We start from the raw sequence: 21,555 nt of genomic DNA on the forward strand, positions 1-21,555 counted from the left end.
CTTTGCTAAAAAAATAAACCATCAGCAGCTCCGCTATGAATTCAGGCACCATCACTGATTTCTCACCACTTACAAGAAACACTTTGGTTGCAAGGACAGCAGAAATGAGTCTTTTCAAACTGTCTTGTCTCTTCCAGTGGACACAGGCTTGTATTTGGTCTTCAGAGTCCCGGGACCAAAACCCCACCTCAGCAATGAACTCACGCGGGCGACGGGCCTGTTCAGTCCCAGCGCAGCATTGCAGAGGCTGGCCTGGACCGGCAGGGCCTTTGGCAAGCGTGCCTTCTGCAGGGATCACGGCACTGGAGAGGCGTGGGGTCTCTGCCCTGTGCTGGCCGTTCCCCTACCCTTCAAGAGCAGGCCTGAGGGAGGCGGTTGCCGCTGAGGCTCCACGTGTGCAGGCTAGGTGTGTGTGTTTGTGCTCTATACTGTGAACCACGTATTCTTCATCCCAACCCCAGTGGGAGCGAGTCTAAGCTCCCCAAATATGGCTTTAACGGAGGCAGGGGAGGGGGGGGGTGCGTAAAGGATGGTTCTCATTGTTTTCACTGGCCAGAAGCGCCCCCTCAGTGTTGAGGGTCCATCTGATTCTTGTCCCCAGATCTCCACCGTGCTTTGGCACAAGAGCGAGATCCTCCCATTTTGTGACGCGGGGCGGGAGAGTAGACAGGAGCCATTCTCCAATTTCCCCGGTACATACAACATGAGCAATTAAGTGTTCAAAACCTGCATTTATTTCATTCTTCTCCAATGACATCTGCATTCAATAAATAACTTTCATGGAATACATCATGCTAAGTTCCAGATCAGCAGTACAGATTTATAACGAAAAGGTGTACCAGACGGCAAAAAGAACGGCGGTGACTCGGGCGACGGCCTCCGGCCAGGGCGAGGGAACTCTGGCCGTGGAGGGCCCACGCGCGGGTGGGTGGGCTCGCTTGCTCGCAGGGCAACCCGGCACCAGCAGGAGCCTCTCAGACTCCTTAGTTATCTCCAGTCAATGCAGAGAGCGACTAATTGCATCAGGTTTCTTTCTTTTGTATTTTCAAGGGCACAAGATCCCAAGACGCGGAGTCTCTGCTGTGTAGCTAAAAACATAAGCAGCGTTTCCCAAGCAATGCCGTCTACTTTTGGTTACCGGCAAGAGCAGTCCTGCGCTGCCCCCATCACCTTGCTTACGGGGTTTAGAAGACAGAATGCAGAGTGTGTGTGTGGTGGTGGGGAAACAGCTGAAGAACTGACCCCGTTCTCCCACCGGCTGCCCTTGCAAGCGCTGCCTTGGTGGGGCACGCTCCGTCAAGGCAACGGCCGCGTGGGAAGGCAGATTAACTGAAACGACGATCTGTAATACATGTAATAAAACAGCCTACCAGCCATATACTTCTGTAAAAGATGGATATCTCACTCCAGCGATTTACGGGAGAGGCAGGAGACCGGGGTGGGGTGGGGAGGGGCTTCCAACACACTCAGGAGGGCTGGCAAAGCGTTTAAGTGTACTTTTGAAAGGAGAGGGAGTGAGCCCCCTCCCCCAAACCCAACACACACTCACACACCCCACAAAAGGCAAGGGAGGGAATGCCAGGTGGCAACGTGGAATACCTCCCTCAGGGCCAGCGCCACAGACTAGAGCTATCATGGGATGAGCGCTGCAAGACGCTCCGGGTCAGTGAGCCGTTTGTGCGCAGGGCCCTCGTCAGGTGGGGGGAGGCCCTTTTCTCCAGGCCATCATCGATGGAGGGTTGGAGAAAACGACCCGACCCACACGGTCAAAGGTGTTACGGGCAAAGGGCTCCACAAGTGGAGAAGACCTAGAAGAGGTTTCCCTGCGAAGGGCCATAACCAGTGCGCCCCTCCTTCGTTCCCTCCCTCCCTTAAGGTCCCCCCTGAAAACCAATCTGCTAAAGGTCTCTCCCTCTTGCGGAGACGTTTAAGCAAGGTGCTGCTGTGCCCTTACTGCTCCGAAACCCATGACCGCCACCCACCCTCCTCTGCCGGTGTTTTCTTCTGGCAGGGAATCAGTAAGGAACCCCTGGTTTTATTTTTTATTAAAAAATAAAAATGAAATGTGACCGGCCTAAATCCCACCCTCCTTCTCCTCCACCTGACACAACTGCAGTGAAACGGATGGCTGCCGGGGCCGTTCCCTAGGCCAGAGGCCCATAGAAGGCAAACCTGGACGTCTCTTTGGAGATGGACTGGAAGCGCCCCAAGACTACTGAGCGGCGGCGGCGGCATCATGGCCCGGTTTCTCTCAAGCGCTTCAGCCGAGTCCAGCCAAGATCTAGTTTCCCAAATGAGCACTTAAAAGCAATTTTTTTTACCACTTGGAGGACTGCATGGCACATACAAACGAATATTACTTATAGCGTGTGATCAATGTATGTACAAATGCTAAAGTTCCATGTTAAGCTCCCCACGTGTTTCACACAACGGAGGCCGAGAAGGACTAAACTCACTTGAAGAGATGGAGGGACGGGGGGACCCTGCCATTCCAGGCAGAGAACCCCCTTCTTCGGTCTCTGACACCTCGCAAAAAACGAAACGAAACTAAAAAAGAAGACGACGTGGTGCAATCTGGATGTTCCCCCAACTCATCATTTCCAGGTAATGAAGTCCAGATTTCTGGTGCCCGGTTTGTTCCTCTCTCACCATTTACATCGCAGACTCCCCCTCCTAACTATCGCATTTCCTTTGTGAGCTTTTAGGATGCTCCCCAAAAGTACCACAGGGAGAAGAGGAGGGCTCTGCTGAGTCGGTTTTAGTGCAGTGCGTTCTAGAACGGGGCTTTTGTCTTGCCGTAGAGATTCTACTGAAAAATAAACGACATGAATTTACAAAGAGGACAAGGACCGAGCACACAACGGCCCAGTCGCGGCGTCTTTCACACAACCCTAAAAAAAACCCTGGGAGCTGCTCCACAGAGACGGAGTCGGCAACTGCGAGGCCGAGGAGGAGCGGATTTGCTTGCTGCAAACGGAAATGCCGCCGCCACCGCCGCTGCCTCCCTTTGGCTGCTCACGTTGCAGGTCCAGAGGTCTCAGCCCTGCACGGAGACGACAGCGGCATCCCGCTGCACAAAGCTGGGATTTTCCAAGGAGAATGTGCGACCCCAAAGGAAAGAATAGCAGGAGGGAGAGACTGGCGCAGAGTATTTTGTCTCAGACGATGCAGCGCCCTAGAACTCGGGTGGGAGAGACTTCTGGTGCACAGAGGTCCTCTCCTGGGCACTGTGAGGGAAGCCCACCCACCCTCCCTCCCCTGTCCGTATCTCCAGTCAGTGAGGCTGCCTTTCTCTACCAGTGGTAGGAGCTTCACATTTATTTTCATGCAGAAAGAAGCAGCAGCGATTGATCTGGATGGAGAAAGTCCCCTGTAACGCCAGAGGGTGAGTTGCTAGAAGCAGCTCTGCCGTCAAGCATCCAGCCCCCAGGGGGTGAGGCTCTCCCACCCTAGAGGCCTTCAAGAGGCAGCTGGACAAGCCTCTGTCAGGGATGCTGTAGGGTGGGTTCCTGCACTGAGCCGGGGGTTGGACTCGACGGCCTTGTAGGCCCCTTCCAACTCTGCGATTCTACGTTTCTATAGCTCCCCCTCCTCCGCCCTGGAATATTCTGTTGGATCGGAGAGCCCCAGGTTCAATTTCACCATCAGCGAGGAAGCTGAATAGGTGCCCTTAGAAGCAGCCCCTTTCTCACCCCGGCTCAGCCGCAGGAGTCTTGTAGAAATAAAAGAGGGAAGAGACCCTTCAGATGAAGCAGGAGAATTAGCCGGAAGACCTCTCAGGGCCACTTCCTGGCCGTTATCGACGGAGGTCCATGACTGCAGAAGCTCCTGCTTCTGGCCAAAGGGTTGCACTGAATGGCTCTCCAGGAACTATCAAAAACAGCTTACCTGTGTGAACCATCTACTTCTCTTCTTGATGGAGGGCTTCAATGAAGACTTCAAGTTTTTCCTGGATCTCCCGAACTTTTTCTGGAAAGATTAAGACACTGACCTCAGAACGGCTGTCTCTAGGCCCAAATGCCTCTCCAAGTGACAACGGAGGCTGGGTTTTGGGGGGGCCAAGCTCAATGAGGAAGACAACAGCGCTGGGCTCCCCTCCTCCCTCCCTCTCTCTCTCTCTCCAGAGGCCTCAAACCAAGATCAGCCACAACTCTGAAGAGGAGCAGGGCAAAGCTGACTCCTCACACGCAATGCCATTTGTAGTGGCAGCTATTAGACAGAGGCGTTAAGGGCAAAAGCAGGCATTAAGCGGCATTACTCCAGCCCATGCCCCCCCATATGACCCGGTGCCAATCTTTGGTTGGTGTTCTGTGTACATGAAAGGCCCCTGGTCACCTGCTGGGAGCCTGAGCACCCCAGAACCCTGCCCCACAGAGCTTTGGGCCAGGGAAAGACATTATCTCTGCTTCCTTTGAGGGATAAAATTCTGTCCTACTGAGCTAATCTATCATTGCCTTTCCCAAAAGCACGGCTGTATGTCGTTCGTGCAGGGATGGCCACCTACTCCCTTCATGTGAACCGCCCAGAGAACTTTGGCTATTGGGTGGTATAAAAATGTAATAAATAAATAAATAAATTCATGGAGGCTGCACTGAAGTCAGCAACAGTGATGCACGCAGAGAAGCCTCTTCTGAACAGTGATGTACAGCCGTCGCTGCTCCCCTCAAACCGAGCAGTCAAGCTGGGCAGCTTTAGGAGGCTCTCTGACACATTTCCCTCAAGAGACCCTCATCCACATTGATCATGCAGTTCCCCTTCGTTTCAACAAAGCAAGAATAAACATTAAAAGAGGCAATACTTTGCTAGCTCAAAGAATATTCCGGAGAAGAAAATCCATAATTCAGGGGCTCGCCTTTTCAAACCAGGGAGCAGCATTCAAGCCAATGATTTTAAAATCTGAGCCCATTGAAGCAAGAACTTAGAAGATTCTCTATTACAGCCAGGAAGAGTAAGTGAAAGGCTCCAAGTTTAAAGACGCTTCATAGAATCATAGAATAGCAGAGTTGGAAGGGGCCTACAAGGCCATCGAGTCCAACCCCCGGCTCAATGCAGGAATCCACCCTAAAGCATCCCTGACAGACGGATGTCCAGCTGCCTCTTGAAGGCCTCTAGTGTGGGAGAGCCCACAACCTCCCTAGGTAACTGATTCCACCGTCGCACTGCTCTAACAGTCAGGAAGTTTTTCCTGATGTCCAGCCGGAATCTGGCTTCCTTTAACTTGAGCCCGTTATTCCGTGTCCTGCGCTCTGGGAGGATCGAGAAGAGATCCTGGCCCTCCTCTGTGTGACAACCTTTTAAGTATTTGAAGAGTGCTAACATGTCTCCCCTCCATCTTCTCTTCTCCAGGCTAAACATGCCCAGTTCTTTCAGTCTCTCTTCATAGGGCTTTGTTTCTAGACCTCTGATCATCCTCGTTGCCCTCCTCTGAACACGCTCCAGCTTGTCTACATCCTTCTTGAATTGTGGAGCCCAGAACTGGACGCAATACTCTAGATGAGGCCTAACCAGGACCGAATAGAGAGGAACCAGAACCTCACGTGATTCCGCAACGGTTGTCATCCAGTCCTCAGTTTGGATAAACAGGGTCCGAGTCCAAGCAGGGCTCAAAATACTAAAGAAGTTGCAAGTCTAACCTGAACACTTTCTCAAATGACAGACGAGTGATAATCCTGCAGGGCTCTTGGCTTTCAGGAAAGTGACACATCCCTGTCTTGGAAGCAGCTGGCCCCAACCCCACTGTGGGGCTGCAAAGAAGCCCTCCCACTCAAACTTTCTGGTGCATGTAACAGGGACCATCAAGAGTTCCTACAGGTTATTTACTTAAATCTGCATCTTGCCCAATGCAGGAAGTTTAGCGCAAGCAGCACTCGGCCCAAATGTGTGCGCAAGCCCAGGTCCCGTGGTGCTCATCCTGCCACAGGACCCCGCTGTCGGCCCAAACTGAAGCAAGTGATGAGAAACACACAGACTCGGACTTTAGGGGACTGTAGGGCAGCGGCCACGAATAGCCGGCCCATCACGCGGCTGCATCGTCACGTGGATGACCCTCAGCAGGCAAGAAGAGTCCGCTCTAGTAGCTCTCACAGGGGTTGATGAAGGCAGAGACACCTGAGCACAGGTGCCTGGTCCACCCAAACCGTTTAGGACTTTATAGGGCAAAACCAGAAACTGAAATGCTGCCTGGGAGGCGGTCGGAAGCCTGTGCAGATTTTGGGCGCAGGTATAAATATGCACGTGGCCGGCGGCCGGCACCCTCCACAGGCCGGCCAGCCTCTTGGCCGCCTTTGAAGTGGAATCACTTGCAGGCTCACCTGGTTTGGAACATTCTGCTGTCCCACTTGGCTGAACCTTCTCACCAAACGTCCTTCTCATTGCCCCCTCCCAAGGATCGATCACACACACACACACACACATTCAGAGCACTGACCATTTTGCCGCAGCCCCCCCCCGCCCCGCCCTCTATGCCCAAAGAGCTTCTCCGGACGGCTTCTGCACAAACAAGGTTCCCTTTGATGGCTTTCAGTATAGAATGAAAGATCCGAACGCCTAATTCTTGCAACACCTGTTAAACAGTGATCCAAGCGCCGGAGGACCGAAGGCACAAAGCCCTCGTTTCCAGCTTCGTGACAATGAGACACGTTGGGCTGGCCACGGTGAATGCCCACCCGCCTCTCCATTTACTCAGTGTTTACTCAAAAGATGAGCTGTTCCATGCATCAATTCATCCCGGCCCCTGATCTGGTCATGAATATTCCCATAATCCCCTCTCCCAATATCCCATAAACCCCCGGCTGACACAGAATGAAGAAATCCTCTATTCAGAGGCCTCAAGAGAGCCATTCATGCTTGTGGGCGCTTTATCCCCACATGAAACGACACCCACAGCCCAGCTCATTTTCTTTTCATTAATCCTCTGATACCGGCTCTAAGGGGCTCAAAAACAGACTAATTGATCTGTAATTACAGATTGAATACACACCATGAACCCAGAAAAACAAAGCTACGGGGACAAGGGTGGCTTTCGCTGGTAACATCCAGCTCGAGGTGGAGAAAAGACTTTTAAAAAAAGCCCCACCCCACCCCACCCCACCCACCTTCCAGCATCCGTTTTCAGAGCTACTTAGTCCCAGGAAAGAGCAAAAGAGCAACATCACACAGAACAAGGATCCGTTTTAGATTACCCCAGAACTGGTGAGCGAAGCGAGGGGCTGAGAAGCAGAAGCAGGGGGGAAAGGAGGGGAAGCCGCCTACTTTGCGAAGACGGCGTCGCAGGGCTGCTGCTCACTGGGCGGCCCGTTCGCCCACGCTCAAGCGTTCAGCAACTGTGGGGTTAGGGTTCAGCAGCAGAGGTGGGCTCCTCCAAATGACCCATTTGAGCCGCACCTGACCAGTGCACACGCTTCTGTCATAATACCAGAACCCCAACAGAGTCATCCCGCAAAGCTGACCGGTAGGAGATTCAGGACAGATAAAAGGAAGTAATTCTTCACGCACTGCGCAGCTAGACTAGAGAACCTGCTACTACAAGATGCAGGGTTGGCCGCCCGTTTGGACGGCTTTAAAAGGGGGCTAGACAAGTGCATGGCGGAGAAGGCTATCCATGGCTACTAGTCCTGATAGCTAGATGCCACCACCAGTATCAGAGGCAGTAGAGTGTAAGCCTATGCGGCAGGGTCCTGCTATTTACTGTTTTACTCTGTACAGCACCATGCACATTGATGGTGCTATAATAATAATAATAATAATAATAATAATAATAATAATAATAATAATAATAGGCCTTTGTACAGCAGTTGCTGGGGAGCATGGACAGGAAGATGCCCTTGCCCTCACGTCCTGCTTGTGGGTTTTCCTTGGGGCATCTGCTTGGCCACTGTGTGAGCAGAACACTGGACTAGATAGACCCTTGGTCTGCTCCTGCTCCAGGGCTCTTTGTGTCTTCTTAGGAGCCAGAATAACGTTCTAAACTGCTCTAGAATCCGTGGGTAAATACCCCTGCTCTTAGTTTCAAGAAATTATCTGTCCCCAGAATGTTTCACAAGTGCATGAGGGACCTTTTCAGAAACGCTGTGTGAACAGCTACCAGATTCAGGTTGGCTCCTGCTCATGGCAAGTGTCCACCTGAAGACATTTTATATGTGGGGAGGAATTATCATTCCTTTCACGGAACACAGGATGGGTCACGTGGTGGATCAGGGCCTCCCAGCTGAGCCCTGAGCAATCCTGAGCCGGCTTTCCTTCCTGTAAGGTGATCTGCCATCGTAATTCAATGGCTCCACTCCTCTTGATATCAGTCCTGATTTCACAATGACCAGCACACCTCACAGTTCCTCCACTCCATCGGAATCACGTGGAGCCCCACTCTTGCAGCCTCAGCAGGTGTTTTAACGTACTTCCAGCCCCTGGAAATTGAGGTGGGCGGCAGGGTTCTGGCTCTGAGAAAGGGGCATGAAGTGGGATGAGCAGGTGGACAGCCTGGGAGAACGCTTTCCACACGACTGACCTACGTCCAACGAACAAGAGGTGACCCAGCCTCAACACGGGCCAGCCCGTTCAGGATTCGCTCACGTGCCCTCGCTCCTGCCGGCTTTGCCAACAAGAGAGGGCCGACGGATTTCAGCTGGCCCAAACGCAAGCATGGCAGAAGTGACTGCAGGTGTCTCTTCCCACAAGCTTTTGTACAACTGCGCAGAGCGCAACGGTGTGAGCTGGAAGCCGCCTGAACGGAGCGATCTCGGCCAAGGTCATGCCCTGCTAGTTCCTCCCCCGCCCCCTTAAAAACCACTTTACGTTAATGCTTCACATTTTTGAGCCAGTTCCGTCTTGTTCGCATAACCACGTTGGCCAACAGGAAAAAGCAAAACATTAAAGAGAAAGCCACCCAGGCTGCCCTTAAAGAGACAGAACGTCATCGATCACTTGCAAAGACAGATTTATAATAAGAGGCCCCCCTCTGTTTCTTTAAGGCTGCAAAACCAGATGGGAAGTGAATGGACCGTCCACGGGTCAAGAAAACACAGGGGAGGTTCCGCTTGTCTGCTGCATTTATGTTCCCAGCAGAGAAAAGGGGGTCAAGACGGAAACGGCACGGCCGGCTGCTGTTAAAGGCCCTTTCTTTGCATGGCTACAAAGACCCGCGCTGTTCCTCACCCCACTGTCAAGCGGGTAGAAAGATTGGCTTGTCAAAAGGTCTTCCGCAACGTGGGCTTCCCAAAGAGGCAGAGCAGGCAAAGGAATCTTGGAGAGATTCTTAAACAATTAGCTCATTAGCGCAACGAAACCATGAGACAAAGAACTGCCAAGCGGAAAGCATTGGAACGGGATTTATAACCGTCCTGGGAGAGTCACACCATGAATCACTGCGAAGGTTATTAGAGGCTTAAAGTGAAAGCTTGCAGAAAAGCTGCAGCTCCGTCCGGCGCTGCTAACCAGTAACTAAAGCATGTGTTCAAAGAACACATTGTAAAGCAATACGCAACGAAGCCAATTCCTGCCAAGCGCCGGCGATCGCTTCCTGGGAATTCCAAGGTGCAAGAACAGCAACCAGAACTGGATAATCACTAACCAAGATGTCACATTTGTAAATAGAGTCTGCCCCAAGTTAAACAACCTGTCCCACTACTAGCATTTACATTATCCTCCTCACCGGCTCTCACAACAGGGAAGTATTTTCAGGGATCCTGAGACTCCTGGGTAAGGATGCAGAGAAATAAAGACCTGCTTTATCCCAACTCAGACTACGGGTCCTGCTTATAGAGAGGGCTGCCACAGAGGCAGCAGGAACACCTGGCAGGTGGACTGCAGAGAGGAGGCTGAGGAAGGCCTGCCTCTCAGGGCCCTCCTTCGCTCCCAGCCACCATGTTCAAGGGCAGCAGAGACTATGGGCCACAAGGTGCCAACGAGCGGCGCCTGGTATTCCAGATCTGTAATGGCAGGGTGGGTCAACATCACCACCTAGAAATATGATTTTATTATTGTCAACAGCTTTGAGAACCATTATGCACAAATACTGTAGAACAAACCAACGAGTCAACACGCTTCCTACTCCGACGGGTGGGTGCCCTCTGCGGTTGCCATGAGGCTTTAACGGAAGGTGCCCAGGGCTGAAACCGGGACCTTCAGCCGGCAAAGTCTGGGCTCTACCACGGAGCTTGGGCCCTTCCTTAGGGAACGTGAGAAGCTGCCCTTTAGCGAGTCAGAAGGAGAAGTCGGCTGCTTCCTTTGGACAAAGATCTGTGGAGATGCTAGCGGTCCCCCCACTCCCGTCCCTTGCAAACGTTGGGGAAGTCTCCAGACAGACACTGCCGGCAGCCTCCCCAGCACCGGCCTTCTCACAGAAGCTGTCACGGTGACTCCCAGGCCCGCTGCGGTTCCGACATGACACAGCTCGCGCAACAAGGTATTTGTACGCATGAGCCAGTGGGCACAACGCGCTTCTCAGCTCTGAATCTCTACAATAAAAGAGGGGCGGGAGGGAGGGAGGGCGGGCTTGCCAACGTAGACCAGTGCTTTCACTCTGGGAAAAATGAATACACTAATCCCAGCCAAGAAATCAATCTCTTCAGCGACATTAAAGCAGCTTTCCCAACATCTGAGCAAAATTATTCATCATCAGCAAAAACTTGCACTTATCACCAGCGAGCAAGGAATCCCGATCCTCAGAGTGCCTTGCCACAAAGCATTGCCACGGCATCTGTGTTCGCCAACTGGCAGCATTCCCAAATTATGTGAATATTGTCACTTTCCTAAAACACTTACAATAGTTTTATTATAGAAACTGTTACTTGACCTTATTTTTTCAATAAGCTTTTAATTTTAATTCTTCGCCACCTCCGAAGCCTGCAGTCTTTTCACAGTGGCTTACAATCAGCCGGTTCGCACATCTAGGGGAGCACCTCACTTCCTACAGTGGCCCAAGCAGATGCTTCTGGGACACCCACAAGCAGGAGGAGGAGGAGGAGCAGGAGGGCACTAGGGCCCAGGCAAGGCCCTGGCTGTTTTCCACCCTTGGGGCAGCACTGATATGCAATGCAGTGCTGGAGCAAAGGTCTTTGTACCAGACTCCCATCCTGCTGCCTTGTCAAGGAAGAGCACAGCGTTCTCATGAAGCGTCCTTTCCCAAAGCAGGTTGAAAACAATGCAGTGGGCATGTTTAGCTTGGAGAAGAGAAGATTGAGGGGAGACATGATAGCACTCTTCAAATACTTAAAAGGTTGTCACACAGAGGAGGGCCAGGATCTCTTCTCGACACTCCCAGAGTGCAGGACACGGAATAACGGGCTCAAGTTAAAGGAAGCCAGATTCCGGCTGGACATCAGGAAAAATTTCCTGACTGTTAGAGCAGTACGACAATGGAACCAGTTATCTAGGGAGGTGGTGGGCTCTCCCACACTAGAGGCCTTCAAGAGGCAGCTGGACAACCATCTGTCAGGGATGCTTTAGGGTGGATTCCTGCATTTATTTTATTTATTTTATTTATTTATTACATTTATATACCACCCCACAGCCGAAGCTCTCTGGGCGGTTTACAACAATTAGCAGGGGGTTGGACTTGATGGCCTTATAGGCCCCTTCCAACTCTACTATTCTATGATTCTAAGTTTGGTGTGAAGGACTGTACTAGTTCATCTGGATTTTTCACCTCATCATGTGCCTGCCCAGAGCAACCTAATGGAACTTACATTTTAGCCAGTGGGAGAAACACACAGGGGTGGAGAGAGGAGAGGGTCCGTATGAGTAAAAGCACCGCTCCTAGACTGAAGACCTGCTGAGGTGGAAAAGGGTGATCAAAGAACAGCTGCACGGGGCAGCGGACACAGCGGCCAGGCCCCACTTCTCCACCAAAATGGTAATCCGTTAAACCAGCAGGGCAGGCTAGAAGGCAGAAAGTTCTCATCCGAGAGGGGTTTCAGTTTGCGGGTCTCCGGCCCATGTGATCTTGCGAGCTCCAGTCAGGGTCACTTTTAACTGCAGAAGAAATACTGAGCCCACAAACAGAAGCAGCTCAGGATATGGCACTACGGGACTGACCAGGCTTCCGAAGAGAAGTTATGGATTGGGATTATCCTTTAAGGCTGTGACTCAATACCACACATGCAGAAAATCTAGCCCTATTAGGAAGAACGGGGGAGGGGGCTCTTTGGCCCAGACCCCTCAACTCCACACTTGCAAGACGCGCCCCGCTTCAGAGGGCCCCCTCCTCTTTGACCAACAGACTGCAGGAGCCAGGAGGCAACGAAGGCCAGGAGAGGAATAAGATGGGCAAGATTAATGGGCAACATTACACCCCCTTCAGGCTGGCCCTGGCCTGGGAGGGATGCCCTGCATTTTAAACTGTATTGTAATGTATATCGTCATGTAGTCTAACGTATTTCATTTTCTTGTAAACCGCTTATTGGTCCTTTCAAGTAGGGTAAAGTGGTGCCTAAAACCGTTAAATAAATACATTCCACACGTTGCCCAAGGGCCTGTCCCTGAGCCTGGGTCTCCATCAACCACCTTTGGCAACCACAGTGGCCCAGTCTCTTCCTCCAGGATTCTGAGGTGGAGTCAGCCACCAACCCATCAAGCAGGCTCACCGCTGATGGAAGTTCTCCTGGGATGCTTTTCTGCCTTCCCTTCAGTAAGACACGGGCTCTTAAAAGCTCTTGCACCCTAGCACAAAGCAGGTGCCGACACTAGCCAGCCTCAGCATCTCCGCAGGAGACACATTAAATCCACTGGTTTTATTTATTTATTTATTTATTTATTACATTTTTATACCGCCCAATAGCCGAAGCTCTCTGAGCGGTTCACAAAAATTCAGGTTTTCAGGTCAACTGCCCCTGCTACGACAAGCTACCTTTCCTTTGGCTGGGTTCACAGGATTACAGGTACCCTATTTCTTGGATTCTAAGACGCACTTGTTTCCCCATATAAACATCTCTAAAAATGGGGTGCATCTTAGAATCATGGGTGTGTCTTAGGTTGTTTTTTTTCTGTTGGTGGTACTGAAATTAGTGCGCGTCTTACAATCGACGGCGTCTTACAATCGAAGAAATGCGGTAGTTAGTAAAGGAAAGATAATAAAGAGGACTTTGTGCTAATCACCCGAGGAGGAGAAGGAGAAGTAACGAACACTTTGCAGAGGACAGGCTGGGCGTGCTCTGCTCCTGAGGCTTGGCCAGTCAGGTATCAATGGGATCGAAAAATCTGCGGGCAAATACGCAGCCCAGCTAAACAGTGAAGAAATCTCATTACATGTGGTATAAACATACCACTGGGCCCAACATAGCAACAGAAACTGGCCAAGATCCAAGGCAGAGGTAAGTGTGCTTAAGCCCGTAAAGCCAGGCTGGATTGCGGCCAGAAACTCCCAAGAGCTCTTTATACGTACGACAAAAATATACAGAGATGGATTTTGAACTACGCAGGGACTATGAAGGTGCATTTAATGGGTCCAACAGACCCTTGTGTGAACTGGCAAGGAGTCTCGGCTCCATTATCCCCACGTAAGCAGCAGCCTGGCCTAAGTGAAACTACAGCACTTTTGCAAAAGCAACCAAGCGGTCGGTTCTTGATATACATTGGACAAGAGTTGAGCCTGTGCTCCTGGCTCCAGAAGTAGGATGTTGAGTGAGATCAAAAAGGGGTTGACTAGTTCTTGTTGTTTTAAAAAAGAAAATAGTTCCTATAAGTAAAGCCAGTGTGGTGCAGTGGCTACAGTGTTGGGCTGGGAGACCCGGGTTCGAGTCCCCACTCGGCCATGGAAACCCACTGGGTGACTTTGGGCCAGTCACAGACTCTCAGCCCAGCCTACCTCACAGGGCTGTTGTTGTGAGGATAAAAAATGGAGAACAGGAGGAGGATTATGTACGCCGCCTTGGAGGAAAAAAGGCGGGATATAAATGCAATAGTACATAAATAAATAAATAGCAACATGACACAGAAAGGTTACAGCAAAGGATAGACATGAACACAAAACCTCTTAAATCCCATCAAGATTGCCTAGGAGCCTGCAAGTCTCCACACGCCGTCCCAGGCCAAGGTGGCCAAATCCTGCTTGGGCGACATGCAGCTTTCCTGGGTGCTCAAGCCTTCCCTCCCCTGCCTCCATCAAGAGCTGCAAGCGGTGCCGTGTCAGAACGCAAGTCCAGAGCCGCCGGCTAGGAGTTCCACGCTGGGCCCTCTCCGGCGCTGGCCCGGCAGTCTGAAGGGCCCTTTGTGCAGGGCAATGTCTCTACTCGCCCGCAACACCTGCCCAGGTGTCAGCATTTCACGTGCTGACAACGAATGAGGGGGGCTGGGGCTGGACCTGGACCCCCTCCTCCCTTTGCAGGTCTCCGCTTTCCAGACAAGGCCCTCCGCCTTCCCACTACGCCTCCCCCTTCAAGAACAACATTTGGAAGCTCAGGCCTTTCAGAGAAGCTGGAATTAAGAGAAGCCTCCTGATAAGAGCAGTGCCTTGACCGAAGAGAGAGAAAACTGCCTAACGTATCATTGTAGGTAGAATCTGTCACAGCTACTCACAATCAATAGTAAAATCTGTGACGACCTGCTGAAATTGGGAGAAAGTGGCTTCAAACTAGACTAATCCAAGGAATGCACAGACGCCAGTTTTGCGACAGCTTTATCCCGCAAGCCCTTTCTGAACATTTCAAGGCAAATGTGCTGGGGACAAAGCTATCAGCCTGGGAGCCAGGAGGAACGCAGGCCCCGTCTAACGGGACAGCAGGCCTCTTGGCTGTGAACTGGCCAGAGAGCACCAGTGACTGGGCGGTATAGAAACGGTGCAGACTAACCAGAGAGAATTTATATCACTATCACGGGTTGGGGCAATAGTCCTTTGACGATGTTATTGTTTTATGCCAGTTAGCTAATTAGGTGTGGGGGAGAGAGAAGGGAAATCAGGATATGCTCTTACAGATTTAATAAAAGAATGCTTTGAATACATGGCCATTATTTAACTGGACAATTGACCTAATATTTATTGACAAATCAAATGTCCAAATGACAGTATTTTATCCTTGTGAGTTCGTCTGAGTACAAGGGCTCAGCTAGATGACCCCTTGGGTCTGGCCCAGTGGAGCAATTTTATAGATTTAACTGGGGGAAGGGCTGGGGCCCCATTTCTTACAGACTGCACAGAGACTTCATGCCATGCAAAGCAGATGTCATAACGTTCCCAAGGCCATGGATTTTTAACAACAAAATCTTTGACAGGTTCCCAGAGCCCTCAGAGTGACTACAAAATAATACCAAGTGCCAGCAAACGTGTGGTTCCTTTTCCACCTTTCAGTTTTTTGGGCGTTTGGGGGGCTGTACTCCGAGGGGGGTGTCAACCTTTCTTCCCAGGCAACGGGGGGGGGGGGGGGCGGACTTTAGAGTATTTAGCCCTCACATACAGAAATTTTATTGATATCACATTCCAAAAATTTGGTCTAGCACAGAGCCCAACGAGGAACTTGAGTTATCAAAAACGTATGGAGGAAGAAACAGAAGAGAAAGCAGAACGGAAACCTACAAAGGTGAAATATTGGACTCAGAGCATTTGTTTTCTAAATTCAGTAAATAAACACGAGGCGATTCAAAGTGCTCCAACAGCCTAACAGGGTTTCCTTCCCCACCCCACAGGAAACAAATACAAAATCAGTGTTACAAGTTTGCATGATGAGAGAGGGTTAACTCTTGAGTTGAAATCAGCCCAACCTGGAGCAGAATGAACCTCCCTGGGCCCTAAGGTAAAATTTACTCCTGGATCCAAAGACATCCCTGCAGTGCTTTGTAAATTTGGGGATTTTTGACCCACATGAATGTACCAAGTGCTTATAAAGTGCTCTTGAAGTGGTTTTATCAACAAAAACTGGACTTTGTGATATAGGTAAAATTCCACACTATTTTCACTACCCCATTTTGGGGGGAGAATCGACCCCAATCAGTTTAGGCATTTGGTAATTCCACCTTCCCTTTCACTTCAATAGGAGTAAATCAGTTCCCAATACTTGAGTAACTTAATTTTTAAAAAAAGAAAATGTGAAAAGGGAAGGGCAGAGATTGAACGCCACAAGACAATTGTACCCATAATTATTGAGTAAACAGATTATGAAGTGCGCCAGAGTGGCTAAAACAGGTTTACAAATATTTCAAACTACTGTGGGGTCCCCAACTGGCTTCAGAGAGCCAAAAGGAGAACTGCTAAGGGTCCCATAGTCCAACGCGTCAACACGTGTAAGAGGAGTGAAACACATCTCTCAAGGCCCCCCATAAAAGCCACGAGAGTTGGGCAGCCCCAAGCCCTGTCATAACGGCAGGCCAGGGCCACGGGAAAGCCCACGTCTGCAAGGCAGCGCCGTGAGGAAGGCATGGTTTAGAGGAAGAGGCTGTTTGCAAACTGCCGGCACAGAGGGTGGGAAAAGCGGCAAGTCCAGGCAAGCCCCAGAGAAAGAAACCTGGCCGTGCGCAACTGGCCCCTGACGGCTGCCTGGGAGATGCTGAAGCCTCAAGCGGCAAAGGACGGTAAACAGAGGCAGGAGGGCGGCGGGTGGCGGGAAATGCTCCCGGCTCCCTCCTTGGTATGGGCCCCCCTCGATCAAGCACACACCCACACACACCGCAAAGGCAACCCCCTGCTGCCTCTCCAAGTGGAGAAAAGGGGCTGGTCTCTTGGAGACACGTTACTATCCCTCTAGCACTACGTTATTGGCACAGCAAGCCAGGAAGGACAAAATGAAAGTGCTCCCAAATCCTTCACGGTACGGAAGGAGACATGAGAGCACTCTTCAAATACTTAAAAGGTTGTCACACAGAGGAGGGCCAGGCTCTCTTCTCAATCCTCCCAGAGTGCAGGACACGGAATAACAGGCTCAAGATAAAGGAAGCCAGATTCCAGCTGGACATCAGGAAAAACTTCCTGACTGTTAGAGCAGTACGACAATGGAACCAGTGACCTAGGGAGGTTGTGGGCTCTCCCACACTAGAGGCCTTCAAGAGGCAGCTGGACAACCCTCTGTCAGGGATGCTTTAGGGTGGATTCCTGCATTGAGCAGGGGGTTGGACTCGATGGCCTTGTAGGCCCCTTCCAACTCTGCTGTTCTATGATTCTATGCAGTCACATATTTAGCACATCATTTAGACAAGCCTGCAAGTCATAAACAGGTTTCTCCTTGCTTCTCCCCAAACTCTCCCTGCGATGCGGACTCAAATGGGCGGCTCCTGTGACGCAGATGCCCCTCCGTGAACCAAGCACCCACCGCCAGCCCACAAATCTCTTACACTGCAGAGCTGCATGATGAAACTGGCACTCAGCACTGGGTCCAGCGCTGGACAAATGCTTCAGCAACACACCAGCCCTGAGAGAGCTCCGCCTTCTCCCCTACCAACCTGCCTGGTCACTGGGGTCATCCGAGGGCACACTCCTGGTGGTTCCACATAGACCCATCCTCCAACTGGAGCCCACCAGGGGAAGAGCCTTCACGGTGGTGGCCCCCCTCCTGTGGAACTCCCTGCCTCTGGAGATCAGGCACGCGCCAACTTTGTATTCCTTCCGGCGCCTCCTGAAAACGTCATTATTCCTGGAAACCTTTCTTTAATGACTGGCATTTTGCTTCATTCAAAACCTATTTTAAAGTGTTTATTCTTTTTGTTTTATTTTATCTTGTACACTGCTCTGAAATTTTGAATGGGGAGCAGTATATAAATATTGTAAATAAATAAAATAACTGAAAGTACAGACGAGCCAAGATATTTGGATTAAATACTATAACATTCAACATTTTTGCCCACACCTTTTTCAGACGTACTGGGGCTGTTAAATGTCAGACTTGATCTTGGCTCCACAAAATTAATATTGAAGCTATTTACATTCCAAAGGCTGCAGTATATTTAATAACATAATAAAATCGTATTTTATGTTTCCACGTTTCCATAAAGCATCTGATTAGTTCCGCGGTTCGGACTATTTTTCTTCGCAATTGGCACTCATTTGCTTTTTAAAGGAATTCCTGCACTAGCAGGTGTCTCGGGGTTTAATCGTAATCATCATACGAGGGGGAAATTAATGCTCCAAGAAGAACGTGCCCCTAGTTAAGCACAGAACGCTGAAGACGTCGTAGCGGGAAAGAGGTGAACAAAAGGCTGGCATTGAACCGGAGCTGTGCACCCGTCCGTTTCATGGCCGCCTCTTGACAGCAGAAGACGCCATCCAGCGGCATCCCAGCGCACGTGAACAGCAACAAAGCCCTTTGGACAACGCCGTGGCATGAAGTGTTGACGTTCCCCTGGCAACAGAGCGCAGCTCTTCTGTATCCGGTGGCAAGTCCCAACAAGAGAGCAGCTTTGTTGACCAGGAAATGTTTCCAATTAGGAACTCAACTGGAGATTAAAATGCAAATATTGACGGAGGCAGACAAGGAGAATCTCCCCAACGGCTGCTGCATGTCATGAATGTAACATTATCCGATGGAAGGCCCACCTGTGCTTTTAGCGCCAGAGAAGCGGTGCCCTGGCCATGCAGGGAAGTCACAGAAGCCCCCCGTCTGCTCATTACAAAGGGAAAGCGGAGACACGTCTTCCGGATGCGACCTGCCCTTCCGTTATGGGAGAAGCACAGGAGCACCTCCGAAAGCCAGGCAAGACGGAACGCAAGAACCGATCCAGAGGACATCTTTTCTGTGCTGGGGCAGGGAGGGCAGCAAACGTCAGAGTTGCGCAGAATGCATTTCACCCTCTTTCCTACCTGAGGAAGCAGGCTGCTGGACAACTCAAAAGGGGGCTACCTTACATTGCCAAAGCTGTTGGTTCAGTTTAAGGCAGCCTTCCTCAACCTGGGGAGCTCCAGATGTGTTGGACTACAACTCCCAGAATGCCCCAGCCAGCTCTGCTGGCTGGGGCATTCTGGGAGATGCAGTCCAACACATCTGGATCGCCCCAGGTTGGGGAAGGCTGGTCTAAGGTGTCATGTGCCACAAATGTATTAGGAATTTGATATGACATACCATTTTAGTATATCTGTAAAGGTACAGCAAAATGGAACTGTAGCAGGAGTGTTGCCAGAAGCAGGCCCACGGTGGGAACCTCTTAGTACAGGCACAGGGACCCAGAGCTGACTAAAATGGCTTAAATTAAGATCAACAAATTTCCTGGTTTTTAAGCCTATAAAACAAACTCATTTCTAAATCTGAGCCGAATCTCCAGCACTAAAGACCAACTTCTGCAGGAAAGGGATGTCTTTAGGACCTCCTGTGTCCATCTGTTTAGGATCTACAGAGATACTCACTGAGGTCCTCAGCAAGCTGGACTCGTTTCCCAGTTAGTAATTTCATCTTCTTCTCACAGTCCTCTGCAAAATCCTCCAGCACTTCTTTTACATTCTTTTCTAGGCGCCTCACTGCAGAAGAGATGCAATTGTTATCAGAACAGTTTTTATACCAGGGCGGGGGGAAATGATGGCAGGAGGAGTCTTTGCTGCATAACACATATGCTCCAAATGGAATATTCATTAGAAGGATGAGATGGGCTACGCCTGAACGAGGGGCGCTTTTTTTTAACGATGACAATCCCTAAGGAAGGATACCCAATTTGGAAGTTTTTGGTGCAGCAGCCATGGGCACAGGAGTACCCTAAGATGGCAAACGGCAATAACTATGAACCTCCCCACTCCAGCTAAATCTTGTGGAACTGGACTTCAATCAAATCAGCTGGCCCATAGACAGTAGGAACTACATTTGGGCAGGACCAAAATGGCAATGCCCAGCATGAGCCCAGGAGGCCCGGGGCATCAGAAGCGCTGAACCAGTGGCCTGGCTCTGCTCCCAAGCTCAAACTGGCCTCAAACCAACTGTGGAACAAACTCCCAGCAGGCCTGGCAGCCTCCGCAGCCCCCTCACCTTCTGTGTTGGTCAGCTGCTGTCTCAAAGTGTTGGCAGTGATGGCCAGCATCCGCTGGATCCGCCAGAACAGGACCACGTCGTTGCATTCCAGCTGAAACCACCGGAGGAACGCGTTAGTGCCAGGAACACAGACGGCTGACGTAAAAGACGCCACTTGGAACGTCCCCCGCAATCTTGCAAGTAATACAAATCTTACACACACACACACACTATAAAACAAACCCCAAAGCTAAATAACAAACAATAATGATAAAAAAGCACCCAAATTGCTCCATCAACCAAATGCCTGCCGGAGTAAGAAAGTCTCCTAGCTCTTATGGAAATCAGCCATAGATGGGAAGTTGTTCCAAAGCCGAGGGGCCGCAGTGGCGAAGGCCCTGCTTCTCACTTCCACAGTTCTCTCCTCCTGCCACAAGGGGCAAATGAAGCAGGGCTTGAGCACTTGACATATGGGCTGGTTCAAAGAGCTGCAGCCAGATTGCTGACCGGGGCTGGTTAGAGGGAGCACACAAGTCCCCTGTTAAAACAGCTCCACTGGCTTCCAGTTTGTTTTAAGGCACAATTCAAAGTGCTGGTTATGACCTATAAAACCCTATGCGGTTTGGGTCCAGGTTATCTGAAAGACCGTATTCTCCCTTACGAGCCTGCCCGTGCTTTAAGATCTCCAGGGGAAGCCCTTCTCTCAGTCTCGCCACCATCACAGGCACGCCTGGTGGGAATGCGGGGGAGGGCCTTCTCGGTGGCTGCTCCGGTACTCTGGAACTCTCTTCCCAGGGAAGCTAGACTGGCTCCCTCCCTGATGTGCTTCAGGAGGCAGGCAAAGACTTTTTTTGTTCCAGCAGGGTTTTGGTGAATGATCTGGGCCTCAAAGACTTTTAAAATTGTCATTTTAAATGTGTAAATGTTTTAATATTGGAATATGTTTAATATAGTTTTAGCTTTAGTAGATATCCATTTATTATTTATTTATTTATTTATCTATTATATTTCTATACCGCCCAATAGTCGAAGCTCTCTGGGCGGTTCACAAAAATTTATTTATAGGTTTTAAATGTATGTTTTTAATTTTGTGATGCCACCTTGAGGCCCAGCATTGGACAAAAGGTGGGATATAAATATAATAATAATAATAATAATAATAACAACAATAATAATTGTTTTTAACTTTTGTAAACCGCCCAGAGAGCTTCAGCTGTGTATATAGCCGAAGGAGCGTGTTCAGAGGAGGGCAACCAGGATGATCAGGGGTCTGGAAACAAAGCCCTATGAAGAGAGACTGAAAGAACTGGGCATGTTTAGCCTGGAGAAGAGAAGATGGAGGGGAGACATGAGAGCACTCTTCAAGGACTTGAAAGGTTGTCCCACAGAGGAGGGCCAGGATCTCTTCTCGATCCTCCCAGAGTGCAGGACGCGGAATAACGGGCTCAAGTTAAAGGAAGCCAGATTCCAGCTGGACAGCAGGAAAAACTTCCTGACTGTTAGAGCAGTACGACAATGGAACCAGTTACCTAGGGAGGTGGTGGGCTCTCCCACCCTAGAGGCCTTCAAGAGGCAGCTGGACAACTGTCTGTCAGGGATGCTTTCGGGTGGATTCCTGCATTGAGCAGGGGGTTGGACTCGATGGCCTTGTAGGCCCCTTCCAACTCTGCTATTCTATGATTCTATGATATAAATGTAATAAATAAATAAA

At 50.4% G+C, this 21,555-nt stretch overlaps 1 protein-coding gene across 5 annotated transcripts in view; it reads right to left on the reverse strand.

Annotated features, from left to right (window-relative positions):
• Nucleotides 1-711: 711 nt before the first annotated feature.
• The window catches only part of OPA1 (OPA1 mitochondrial dynamin like GTPase), a 79,323-nt gene continuing 58,479 nt past the window's right edge, over nt 712-21,555 (reverse strand). For 4 of the 5 annotated variants that reach the window (XM_063131718.1, XM_063131716.1, XM_063131717.1 and 1 more), the window contains 4 exons: nt 19,863-19,956; nt 19,253-19,363; nt 3,889-3,969; nt 712-2,809 (listed from right to left, as the gene is read on the reverse strand). In XM_063131718.1, the coding sequence (XP_062987788.1) occupies nt 3,902-3,969; nt 19,253-19,363; nt 19,863-19,956 (273 nt within the window). In that variant the 3' untranslated portion in view covers nt 712-2,809; nt 3,889-3,901. The remainder of the gene's footprint in view (nt 2,810-3,888; nt 3,970-19,252; nt 19,364-19,862; nt 19,957-21,555) is intronic. The other variant, XM_063131715.1, reaches the window with a different exon arrangement.

The sequence above is a fragment of the Elgaria multicarinata genome, chromosome 8 (assembly GCF_023053635.1).
Source record: "Elgaria multicarinata webbii isolate HBS135686 ecotype San Diego chromosome 8, rElgMul1.1.pri, whole genome shotgun sequence".
NCBI lineage: Eukaryota > Metazoa > Chordata > Lepidosauria > Squamata > Anguidae > Elgaria > Elgaria multicarinata.